At 40.8% G+C, this 13563-nt stretch overlaps 1 protein-coding gene across 3 annotated transcripts in view; it reads left to right on the top strand.

The window, feature by feature from the left end:
* rnf111 (ring finger protein 111) overlaps nucleotides 1–13563 on the top strand; it is a 123353-nt gene that overhangs the window by 97826 nt on the left and 11964 nt on the right. For all 3 annotated transcript variants that reach the window (XM_080214150.1, XM_080214148.1, XM_080214149.1), the window contains exons 6-9: nucleotides 2918–3228; nucleotides 4769–5015; nucleotides 10178–10502; nucleotides 12910–13035. In XM_080214150.1, coding sequence (XP_080070276.1) covers nucleotides 2918–3228; nucleotides 4769–5015; nucleotides 10178–10502; nucleotides 12910–13035 — 1009 coding nt within the window. The remainder of the gene's footprint in view (nucleotides 1–2917; nucleotides 3229–4768; nucleotides 5016–10177; nucleotides 10503–12909; nucleotides 13036–13563) is intronic.

Here is a 13563-nt window from a genome sequence, read left to right as displayed (position 1 = left end):
TGTGGGGGGAAAGCCAGATTAGAGTATTGAATTTGAAGTTCAGCATGATCAAAATAAATGGCGAAGCAGGCTTGAAGAGCTGAATGGTTTCCATGTTTCCATGTTAACCCCCCTCAAAAATTCCTATAATTCCTATATACTTGTAAAATGGCACATATATTGAGTATTCAGGTATCAAGACATAACAAGAATCATTTGTTGAGTTAATTAGCAAACTGCCAAAAATGTAACTGGAAAGAAATGAAAACATTCATAAGATATTTGAGAATATTATGGTCTTAGGACAGAGAAGAGGAAAATGTACTGTGCTTCTGGCATGAGAATGCTGATAGGAAGGTGTTCTTTCTTGTTGAATGGTGACCTTCAGTTTGTGCACAGCAATTCACTTTGAACATGACAAATTATTGAAACAGTTAAGCAAGTCCAAAGTGGTTAGCTGTCAATGTGAGACCTGCAGATTGTTGCAAAGGGCTTGTATGCATCAGGTTCACTGACTTTGTAAATATAATGTTGATGGTGATGCAACAAGTCTCTGCACCTTGCTCTGCTTTCAGAATACTGCCTGCCATCCAAAATATAGCTTACTGCTATATCACTTTGCTTGCAGGCATCTCTACTTTTGGTAACAAAGTAGATAGTACTCATATCAAGTTGAAGTAAGGGCAGCACGGTGGCACAGTGATTAGCACTGCTGCATCATAGTGGCAGCGACCCGGATTCAATTCCACACTGTCCGTGCAGAGAATGCACACTATCCCCATATCTGTGTGGGTTTCCTTGTTGTGGTCTGGTTTCTCCAACACACACGCACCCCCCACCCCCCAGTCCAACAGACATTCTGGTTAGGTGCATTGGCCAAGCTAAATTCTCCCTCAGTGTACCTGAACAGGTGCCGCAGTGTGACAACTAGGGTATTTTTATAGTAACTTCATTGCAATGTTAATGTAAGCCTACTTGTGATACTAATAAATGAACTTTAACTTGAAGACCTGAGCCTTTAGTCCAGAAAAAGTATTGGCCCTTTGAGATTCAAATCCTCAGACCCTGTGTGTTATTACGATCGTAGCTGTACTCAGAAGTCTTCAAATGGCCTTTCATTTTTTCTGACTAATCATATGACAATTTATTGCAAAACTTTCAACCCGTTGCACAACTTCTGCTCCTGACTGCCACTACCAATTCAATCACCTCCAAACGTCTTTGCGTCCCTTGTTACATTCTACAGGCAAGTGAGAATTTTGTGCAGATGCTGGAATAAGTGAAAGGCATATTTATAATTGTACTGTTACTGTAATACACAGGGAATAACTTGCACTTATAAATCTTTCATATAAAACATCTAAAGACACTTCACAAGGGAGTTAAAAGACCAGGAGAAGAAAATGAGAAATGGTGAAAGACTGAAGAGGTAGGGTTTGAAAAAAAATGTTTAAAGATGGGCAGGGCAAAGGAGTTTGGAAATAACAAGAGTGCAGTGAGTAGGTGGCTGAAGTATTTGCTGTTTATGATACAATGTAAGGAGTATATCCAGGAGACAAGAGTACGCTCACTGCAGTCAATGGTTGGAGGAAAATACTGATTGAGAATAGCTTCAGTCCACAGAGGTAAAGTTGAAGTTTTATTTATTGGTCACAAGCAGGCTTACATTCACACTGCAATGAAGTTACTGTGAAAATTCCCTAGTCGCCACACTCTGGCACCTGTTCCGTTACACTGAGGGAGAATTTAGCATGGCCAGTGCACCTAACCAGCACGTCTTTTGGACTGTGGGAGGAAATTGGAGCACCTGGAGGAAACCCACGCAGACTTGGGCAGAACGTGCAGATTCCATGCAGACAGTGTTCCAAACCAGGATTCGAACTGGGTTCCTGGCTCTGTGAAGCAGCAGAGCTAACCACTGTGCCACTGTAATGGGGACTGATGGTGGAAAGTGACATGTGGACCATTTGTGATGTGAAGCTAAATATATATCAGAGAACATTTTTTCCACTGTCTCCAGCAAGTGTGTGAGATCACCAAAATGCTTTCATTTTGAGTCTGCAGGGCACTGGGTGGTGGGTTATAACAGAATGTTTAGATGGAATATTTAGATATTCATAGAAAAACCTGTATGACCTGAATTAACACATTGTACCAATTGGGTAATATTTAACAGACCCATGGGCAGCATGATGGCACAGTGGGTTAGCACTAGTTAAATTCCTGGCTTGGGTCACTGTTTGTGTGGAGTCTGCATGTTCTTCCCATGCCTGCATGGGTTTCCCCCGGATGCTCCGGTTTCCTCCCACAGTCCGAAAGGTGCGCGGGTTAGATGTATTGGCCATGCTAAATTTCCCTCCGCGTACCCGAACAGCTGCTGGAATGTTGCGACTAGTGGATTTTCACAGTAACCTCATTGCAGTGTTAATGTAAGCCTACTTGTGACACTAATAAATAAACTTCAAACTTTAACCTTCTTCAGGTTTGATTCTTTAGACATGGTAGATTAATCCAAAGTGCCTACTTTCTTGCTAAATACCTTAGCTTGAAGCAACAAAATGTGTAAATATAGTGTAATTAGAAATGACAAATTTAAAAAGTTATACATAATGATACTTTTATCATTAATGTACCTTTCTTTGCATATTCTACTGCATTAATAGGATGCTGAGGTGGTGCTTTAATGTAAATTATGCAGCAACCTAATGGCCAACGTTTCACAAGCTGCTGCCCAGATTTCCCCCTTTTTAACAGTGCTACTTTTCAGCCTCCAGGCATGATGTGCATCAATGACGGAAACAAAAATAAATAGTAGAAGTTGATGCAAAACTGTGATAGGTCTCCATTTGAACACTGCTGTGAGAACTCCTGTTGAGATGTAAAAGCACCAGAAATTTCTCAGCTAAAAGTTTTACCTTTGTTCCTTTTTTTCTCCAAGATGATGCTCGGAGAGTTGGGCCAAGTACAGTGCCTGAAGCTGGTCCTGGGGCAATGCCAAGGCTCCCGTCCTGCTGCCCTCAGCATTCACCATGTGGGGGATCTTTGCAAGGCCACAACTCATTAGGACATCCTCATCCAAGCTGTCTCCAGCAACATAACCACCAGTTTCAGCATCACCCTGGTGCCCATTCTGCAGTGCCGCCATCAATGCCTTCATTTCCTGAATCCACCTGTCCTTTGGACAGACCTGCTGTAGTGCCAGCACCTTGTGGAGCTAATGGAAATGCAGGTGGCCAGTATCACGACCAGGTTTGTATTCTTCTATCACTTTTAACAGAAGAAGGGGAACGGGTAGTGAGCATTTGAGCTTCCTAAAGAGTAGGAACATTATTCTGATACTTTAAGAATATCATAATAATCATTACTGTAATTGTTCTGCCATAGAACCAAAAGGACTGGAAACATTAACTCTGTTTCTCACCTTATGGATGCTGCCAGACCTGTTGAGTTTTTCCAGCATCCTCTGTTCTTGTTCACACTTTTCCTCCAGAAAAAGCTCTTGAATGTTTGATTAAATATTCAGATGGCTAATAGCTAAACTTGCTTTGATCCATAAGTATGGTGCAACTTAGTTCTTTGCAAATAGAATTTGTGTTTAATTAAGCAAACATGTTGTTCTGTTCTAAATTTAGCCAAATTTAAGCCACTTATTGCTTTCTTGTGTAGTTACTCATAATTCTTCATGTTGAGCAGTACATAAATTTGAAAAGCAAAAGCTTAGGATATAGTTTTTCAATTAAAATTTCAGTAGGTTTAAGTTGACATGTGTCTGAACTTTTGTACATGAACTTTACAATATTCCGTGAAGTTTACAATATAATCCATTAGACCATAGAAAAGCCTAACAGAAGCATTTTCTGTTAAATTGTTCTCACAGAACTTTCAACAAAAAGTGAAGTGGATACAGCAAAGACTTAAGTTTGTTGGAAGAATAGAAATGGATAAAATATGACAGTGGCATAGAAAAAAGTCCAGATTATTAATGCATCAGAAAATTAAATGGAATGTAGAAGATTTACTGGGGGAACAAAAGGAATTTGAGGCAATATGAAGATAAAATGGTGGGTAGTGGAAGAAAATAAGAAACATAAGATAATAAGAAAATTCTAGATCTAGGTGAAGTAATAAAAAAAAAAGCAGGAGCCATAGACAAAAAAGTAAGCAAGTAATACTGAGTTAGTTGGTGGTGACCAATCTACTTAGGAATGGTAGCAGATCAGCATTAACAAACCATAATATGGAATAAAATGAACACTCAGCACAGTATGGGTTGATTGAGGATAGCCAGTCTGGGCTTGCAGAGTGCTAAGTTGCTTTTGTCAAATTTTAAAAAGCATTTGAGAGAAACTGAAAGCTGACATTGTATAATGTAGTCGTGATTGCTCAGCCACTAAAAGGATTCAGCTGTGTCTTTTTGCTTTCCTTTGGAAAGTATGAATGTAGTTCGCTGAACCAGTGCAGTTTCTGCTGATATTTATATAGTACTTTGTCTTTGTGCAGTTGGAATGTTTAATACACGTGAGTAGCTTTCCCAAATTGGAGAGATTGTACACTTGAATTTTAATTTATCGTCAATTAACTGCTTTTAGTTTCACTTTGCATTTGGAAAGTGGGCATAATCAGTTATGGCTATGCTGCCGGGCCAGAAATCATACTTGGTAGAAATTCTAAATCATCAATGACTGAAGCTGAACTCGCACAACCAGTGAAGTTATGGACAAAATGTTCTATAATTTGATGTGCCTGCAATGATCTGCATATTAATTTCATTACTTTTCTTTTTGAACAGACGTTGCCTGTTGATTTAAGCAGTGGTGGTGTCCGAAGCCATGGTAGTGGGAGTTTCCATGGTACTTCTGCATTTGATCCCTGCTGTCCTGGGTCTTCCTCACGTACTGCAGTGTATGGAGCGCAAGCTACTGCTGGTGCAAGCCAGCCAGTGGCTGTTGAGGGATATAGTTCTGGGATGGTAGGACAGGCTGAAGGTCAACCACAGCCACCTCTCGCTTCCTGCCGACATTATATGCACCCTACCTGTAAGCCTTACTTTTCAGATTCCATCTTACAGTTTGTGGTTGTAGCCATCGTTTTCAAGTTGCCATCTGGCATAAGTGCCTACTGTTTGGTCAAAAGAAAATTCGTAAATGTGTTAAAAGTTATAATAGTTATGCATTTAATGTGAATGACTTAATTTATCATTCCTAAGGATGTTGCAGATACTTTTAAGTGCAGTATCTACATTTAATTAAATACGCTACTATTGTTTTCTCTCCTGAGCAATTTGTTACACAGTGAGTTACGTTGTGCTGTGAGGAAAAATTAGATGCAGAGTCAATTTGCGTCTCCACTGCATACTCCTTAGTAGTTGCTTTGCACGACACCCAAAAATGGAAACAGTTCTGCCAGATTTTTAATTGAATTCCTGTGTCTGGTGTCAGCATTACAAAGTCTGATGCAGGCTTTGTAAATATCTGCAGTTGTTCAAAAAATTCCATTTATTTAGCGTGTTGTATTTTAAATGTTTTTTTATATTGCCCTTTTCCAAATTATTTGAGAGGTACTCATCACCATAACTTTGAAGTGCTAAATAGTGCAGATTTTTGGTCTGGTAGTTCAGATCCTTCATTATAAATTCCCACTTAGCCAAAGGACTACGAAGGAAATGCTTCATGTAGATACAATCACAATGCTCCATGCTAGTCACAAAAGATTGTTTTTTAAAATCATGACATGAAAAGATCCATGATTGACCTACTGTGATGCTTTCCTTACACCTAGTATTACAATCACTGCTATAGATCTTTCTTGTAATTTGTGGTGAAGGTGAGAATAGGCTCAATTGTGATGTCCTAAGTTGAAGCAGCCAGATGATAATCATTGTCTAGTTTCATCTGGGTTTACATGTTTTAGTTCCAGATAGCGGTCAGCATCGATGGTGCTGTACACAAACTTCAGCCACAGTGAAGAGATAATTATGGGGGAAATTGTACTTTTTAATGAAAGATTTTCTACTAGTGCCCAAAAATAGGAACAGCGCTGATTTCACCCATGTAATATAGCACAGAAATCACAATGTCATTTAACACTGTGTGGTGGCAAAGGGATTTTGCTCTCGATACCCAAGGTGCAAAGCTCCCAATTTTTGCACCTTACTAAGTAAGGAAAATGCATGAAAAAGATCTATTCTGCAAAGGATTTGAAAAATCTTGGCAACACCAAGTGCTACTCTTAAGAGGCAGCAATAATGAAGAACCAAGGCTTCATATGGAAAGTGTCAACAAAATCAAAATCGCCTCTTCATCCCACCTCAATCATCACTTTTTGGTTATATTGCTGCAAAGGAAATTTCTGGATGTTTGATTAAAACTCAGCATCAAGATGGTAAATGTAGACATTTGCTGTGATTGCTAAATTTGTTAGCGCAAGTACTTTTTTTAGTCAACTAAATGGATTTTTCTGTTTTAACAATTTCTGTTAAAATCAATTTTAAGCTACTCACATCTGAATAATCATTCAGGTTAATCTGGGTGGCACAATTGCACAGTGGTTAGCACTGCTGCCTCATAGTGCTAGAAATGCTGAAAAAAGCTATAAAGAAAAGTAAGATGGATTATGAAAGTAAACTAGTTCAGAATATTAAAACAGATAACAAAAGTTTCTACAAATAAAACGAAAGAGTGGCTAAAGTAAACATTGGTCCTAAAGAGGATGAGGAGGGAGATGTTATAACTGGAAATGAGGAAATGACTGAAGCATTGAACAGGTATTTTGTGTCGGTCTTCACAGTGGAAGACACAAATAAGTGCTAAAAATTATTGACAGGTAGGCAATAGCAGGTGAAGACCTAGAAACTATCATTATCACGAAAGAGGCAGTGTTGAGCAAGGTAATGGGGTTAAAGGTAGACAAAACTCCTGGTCCTGATGGAGTGCATCCCAGGGTACTAAAAGAAATGATGGGAGAAATAGCAAATGCACTAGTAGTAATTTACCAAAATTGGCTGGACTGTGGTGGTTCCCGCAGATTGGGAAATAGCAAATGAGACACCACTGTTTAAAAAAGAACATAGACAAAAGGCAGGTAATTATAAGCTGGTTAGCTTAACCAGTAGGGAAAATGCTTGAATCTATCATCAATGAAGGAATAGCAAGACATCTGGATATATATTGTCCCATTGGTCAGACGCAGCATGGGTTCATGAAGGGAAGGTCATAGAACATAGAACCCTACAGTGCAGAAACAGGTCTGCAAGTCTGCACCGACCGCAATCCCACCCAGGCCTTATCACCATATCCCTATACATTTACCCACTAATCCCTCTAACCTACACATCCCAGGACACTAAGGGGCAATTTTAGCATGGCCAATCAACCTAACCTGCATATCTTTGGACTGTGGGAGGAAACCGGAGCACCCGGAGAAAACCCAAGCAGACATGAGGAGAATGTGCAAACTCCACACAGACAGTGACCCAAGCCAGGAATTGAACCCAGGTCCCTGGAGCTGTGAAGCAGCAGTGCTAACCACTGTGCTACCATGCTGCCCAGTCATGTTTGATTAATTTTGTGGAATTCTTTGAGAACATTACATGTGCAGTGGATAATGGGGAACCTGTGGATGTGGTGTATCTGGGTTTCCAGAACGCATTTGACAAGGTGCCGCATCAAAGATTGCTGCATAAGATAAAGATGCACGGTGTTACGGGTAATGTATTAGCATGGATAGAGGATTGGTTAACTAACAGAAAACAAAGGGTTGGGTAAATGGATATTTTTCTGGTTGGCGATCAGTAACTTGTGGTGTCCCTCAAAGATCAGAGCTGGGACTGCAATTGTTTACGGTTTACATACATGATTTGGAGTTGGGCACCAAGTGTAGTATGTCAAAATTCGCTGCCCAGTGAAGCAGTTGAAGCTATCTCATTGAATGTTTTTAAGACAAGGATAGATACATTTTTGAACAGTAAAGGAACTAAGCGCTATGGTCAGTAGGCGGGTAAAGTGGAGCTGAGTCCATGAAAAGATCAGCCACAATCTAATTGAACGGGAGAGCAGACTCAAGGGGCCAGATGGCCTACTCCTGCTCCTAGTTATTATGTTTTTATTAAACTCAGGATTCGATTCCCACCTTGGGTAACTGTGGAGTTTGCATGTTCTCCCCCACGTCTGTGTGGGTTTCCTCAGAGTTCTCAAGTTTCCCCTCTCAATTCAAAGATGTACAGATTAGGTGAGTAAGTGTGGGCTAGGTAAATTAGCTATGGTAAATGCGTCTGTTACAAGGATAGGGCAAGGGGTTGGGCCTGGGTAAGGTGGTCTTTTGGAGAATTGGTGCAGACCCATTGGGGTAAATGTCTGTTTCTGCACAGAAGGGATGCAATGGTTCTATTGTGTTCAGGGAATAAATTAGTTTTGAGGTGCTTCTTGTTACTCTTCCAGTGCTCCAGATTTTTTTTTAATGATCTTCGGTGATGGTTCTAATCTGGGCACAAACCTATTGTGGTTCATTGCTATTGCTTTCTCTTCTCAGCTGCACTTGGTGTTGCCAAGATTTTCAAATCATCTGCTAAATAGACTTTTTGGTGCTTTTTCTTAGCACGGAGAAGCTGCATTTTTCTCCACTTAGAATCTCTCTGCAACAGTATTGCAAAGAAAAGGTGTTCTGCGCCCAGGGGACGGTGTCAAATGACATTGCTATTATTAGTGCTACGATACATGAGCAATGTCTTCACTGTTTTAGATTGTTTCTATTTAATGATGAAGCTAGTTTCTGCATTGGAACTGGAACTTTTAGTTTAATGAGCCTTGTGGGGCTCTCATCTTAAAGTATTTGCAGTAAAATTAAAACTTACTAATGAATTAGCTATTTTCAGTCAGATCTGTGTAAACTACAATTAGCTTCACTGTTGCTGTTTCTGCTTTTAACTTCAGTCCAGTAATCCAGAATGTTTGCATATGCATATGGGGCTCTGGTGAAGGTGGAGTGTGCCTAAGTGATGCATTGGTTTAGACATTGGACACGTCTCTCAGACCTGAATTCAGTTCCAGCTAGAAGAATCCAATCCCAAATATCTTCGGGCAATCTCATCCAAATTCTTAGTGGACATGAACCTACATGACAATATCATCCCTTGTATAACATTAAATACCAGCCTTTCTCCAGGGACCATTCTGTGACGCCTTCTGGAAAATAGAGACATTGTCATTAGCAGTGCATTACATGTGCCTTCCTGTTCAGAGTAGGGGGAGTTTTATTCTCCCTGTGGGCCATATAAGACTTGGGGTGAGATTTTTTTCTGATATAAGTCCAATGCTGGGCAGGAAAAGCCTGCTGATGGCAATGGCTTTTTGCATCATATAGTGCAGGACTTGGTGCAAAATCAACACAGGCAGCAGTTCCTCAATGTTGCATTGGCTGGAGACCTCTGATTTGCCTGCCCACCAGCACTTCTGCGGTCCAGGTGCCAAAGCCTGCACTAGTGTACTGAGCATACCAAGAAACAGTCTTCACCCAGGTGAAGCTCCCCTCAAGAGTACTTTTCACCAGGTCCATGTCTTCTGAGGCCAATTGTGCATCACAGTTCTGACATGACGGCACCATGGATGCACTTTTTTGACATGGGGCCGATGTATGGGCCTGATAATTGCAGATGTAGTAATCTGGTTCCTGACATTGAACGGTGGGGAAACGCAGCCCACCACTGATATGGGAGGAGACGGTCACTTCCTGCTTTACCTGATGGCAAACACATTGTTGGCCTTCTCATGATATTTTCCATTCTTTTCACCAAACCTCCCCAATGTGCATAGGCACAGCAAACCCTGGCCTTCATGTTTTGAGACTGACATTGGCTGCCTAAAATGCAAGGAGTTCCATTCCCCGGTATGAACATCCCTCACGTGGATAAGCCCAAAACAGGAGGTGAAAATCTAGCTATGGTGCATGCCACAAGTGATTTGCAAACACTAAATCTGAAGGCTAATACATGATAAATGGCCAAATGAATTATAACATTAACTAGAGAATTGCAAACATCCATTGCAAACTTAGAGGAGGGATAATGAGCAAAATTTGATCAAGATGATAATTTTATTTAGTTTGCTAGTATTAGGTATAATTTCTGAATTTTTAATGCTCCATTTTTCAAAGGTGCCTATTTCAGGTTAGCTGCTAATTTTGATTTTATTCACTTTCCTTCCAGATGCCCCATTGGCACGAGCACTGCACCACCAGGCTACCACGTGCCCACATGCGCATGGAAATCCTCCCCCTCCACCACAACCGCCTCCCCAGCCAGAGTATGCTATTCCCCATCCAGTGCACCCTTTCCACCCACAGATTTCCTCACATCCTTCAACTCACACTGTACCACCAGCACCACCTCCCCCTCCACATCATCTTCCTGCAGCAGCAGCACCGATGCCTCACCACATCCCTGCCCCACCACCTTCCTCTCAAAGACTGCATCACCATGAAATGCTTCAGCGAATGGAGGCACAGCGAAGAAGAATGATGCAACACCCAACGTAAGCCAACTGTTTATCATGGTCTGCTATGATACCAAACCTCTTTTTGTATGTTTGGATGATTGTGTTACACACCAGTGATTTATAAATTCCCATAACTTGAAAAATTAAGTTACATTATCTTTGTTTCATACTGATTACCTTTTTAAAACCAAAATCCATGCAGTTAATGTTGCCACCTGAATGGTCTCCAGGTTTGTGTCTTCAATGTCTTTTGTGTTTCTTTTTGTTGTACACTGTTTCACACCATGTGTTACTTTGCGGTCCACTAATTCAAAACATGACATTTGACAGCAATTATGAAGAAATTGGACACTTTCTATCATACCTCTAAAGACCATGTGGTTAAATATCCCATGATGAGGAGATGCTGGCATTGAACTGGGGTAAACACAGTAAGAAGTCTCACAACACCAGGTTAAAGTCCAACAGGTTTATTTGGTAGCAAAAGCCACTAGGTACCTGACGAAGGAGCAGCACTCCAAGTTAGTGGCTTTTGCTACCAGATAAATCTGTTGGACTTTAACCTGGTGTTGAGAGACTACCTACTGCGCTAAATATCCCATGCATAGAATATCATGCAGAGCGATTTAGATGACTTCAAAAGTCACTTCCACTGGAAGGAAAACATTGAGAATAGTGCTGAAATCTATCACTTAAAAATTTTCAGAGGCACAAAAGTGTCATTCTGTGAGGCTGCCTATACCTTATGCCATTGCGGGCATCTGAACCCCCCCAGCCATTTACCAGCCTCCCCTACCTCTATGACGAACTTGAAGGAGGGCCAACAAAACTTCAGGAAACCTGCTAAAATTGTCAATTAACTTGATCGTGGAAAATTTACCAGGCTCAGTGTGTTGACAGTACAATGGGCAAATGATAAAATGCATCCCACCAAACTTATGCTGGTGAGGGCAAGGGCAAAATTTTACCACAGAGTTTTGTCCTATCTGTTAATCGGACAAAATGGGGTGACCGGCTCAGCACTTTCAGGCTTGCCATCTAAATTAAGAAGTGGAGTTGCACTGGGGTGGGCACAGTAAGAAGTCTCAATACTAGGTTAAAGTCAGGTGAGTGACAGACCTGATGAAGGAGCAGCATTCCGAAAGCTCATGATACCAAATGAACCTGTTGGACTTTAACCTGCTGTTGTGAGACTTCTTACTGCATCTAAATTAAGATGGTGAACTGGCTCCCGATATTGCTGGTCCAGTCACAGCAGAGGTGGGCTAGGCTGGAAATCAAGAGGGTGCCTTAACATCGAGCAGTCCTCAGGAGTAAAACAAAATTAAAAATAAGAGCAGACAGGCCGCTCCAAGTTACCCGTTGGCTGTGGGACCTTATGCTATATGAAACTGGGACCTGGTGAGTGGCAGTTGCTCTACCACTGGCAAAAGAATCGACTCTAATAAAATCCATAAGTATTAACCCAGTGGTGGGACCTTTCCCCCACCACCACCTCCGAGCGCACCATTACAGGAGCAGGAAAATCCTACCCTATCTCTGAAAGATAATGTTTTGCTGTCCAGCTGCAAGACTTGACGGATGACTATTCTATTGACATTTAAGCTTAAAGGTAAAATTCACAGAGATATCAAAAAAATGTTATGAATAGAATCTAGTCACTTTAATAAAAATGTATTAAAAAGCTTTTAAGTTTGTGGCATTCCATGGTTAAATAATTTTTCTTTACAAAATGTCTGGAATCTTGAATGCGTAGTGTAAATGTATGAAAGCAACTTCGCCTCCTACTAAATGTGATCTAATGTAGAAACTGAATGTTAACTTGGATTTAAAGCCTATGGCTATAATACTGCAAACTTAACCAACATGATTGTGTTCTTAGCAAAAAGAATTTAAATTTGCCATTGTGTTGATTTTTGATTAATATAAAATATTTATGTATTCCATTTAACCATACAGCCCCTCCAGTGCCAAAAAGGCCATTTGGCCCATCAAGTCTGCACCAACTCTGCCAGAGCATCTTGCCCAGGCCCCCCCTCCTATCTTATCCCTGTAACCTCATACATTTACCATGGCTAAGCCCATCTAACCTACACATCTTAGGACACTAAAGGACAATTTAGCATGACCTATCCACCTACCTGCACATCTTTTGGACTGTGGGAGGAAACCGGAGCACCCTGATGAAGCTCACACAGACACAGGAAGAACATGCAAATTCCACACAGCCACCTGGGGCCAGAATTGAACCTGGATCCCTAGAGCTCTGAAGCAGCAGTGCTAACCACTGTGCCACCGTGCTGCCCATAATCCTGCAGATATGTTACACAGTTTTAATTTTGAAATTTATAGCCTCTTCATTTTCTGGCATTGTTGATGAAATGTATAATTAGAGTTATCACCATATAATTTTCTGTGTATTAACTGTTGTATTCTTTTCTAGTCGAGCACATGAGCGACCTCCACCACATCCACATCGTATGCATCCTAATTATGGCCACGGACATCATATTCATGTTCCTCAGACAATGTCATCGCATCCTCGACAACCACCGGAGAGGCCAGCCTGGTCAGTAGTGAATTTTCCTGTTTAACGTGCCTGGAACCATTCTGTGCTCTAGTTTCTAAGCAGCATGCGGCAGCAGAGCCCAAAATTAGATTTCTGTGGAAAAGTGCGGCTTTGTTTTTTTAAACCTGGAGGAACATCTTAGTGGTGCCAATAAATCTGAGTGAATTTAGAAAATAGTACGTAATGACGTGATTGAATTCACTGAACATCATCTACGTAAACGCAGAAAGAGCTGTTAAGCTGGGTTTTCGATTGCTTAACAGCCTTTTGTGTAATGTCACCCTTTCCACTTGTATTATAAATACCTTCTCTGTTGGTTGAAGCATTTGATACACAGCAACATTGAAAACCCCTCTTAAATCTTATTAGCCAGCAGAAATTAATTTTGGACTTTAATGAATGTGAAAATGTTTCATGGTCTAAAGAAATGTTACAAATTACTTATTGGTCACTTTAACAGAAAATAATTTCTGCTGCATGTCATTTTGATTTATTAGCCTTGTGCAAGGCTACAGATTCTGGAGTTTG

The sequence above is a fragment of the Carcharhinus amblyrhynchos genome, chromosome 28 (assembly GCF_965287045.1).
Source record: "Carcharhinus amblyrhynchos chromosome 28, sCarAmb.v2.hapA, whole genome shotgun sequence".
NCBI classification, from domain to species: Eukaryota; Metazoa; Chordata; class Chondrichthyes; order Carcharhiniformes; family Carcharhinidae; genus Carcharhinus; species Carcharhinus amblyrhynchos.
The sequence above is the reverse complement of the archived record's forward strand: the minus strand, read 5'-3'. Positions and strand labels throughout refer to the sequence as shown.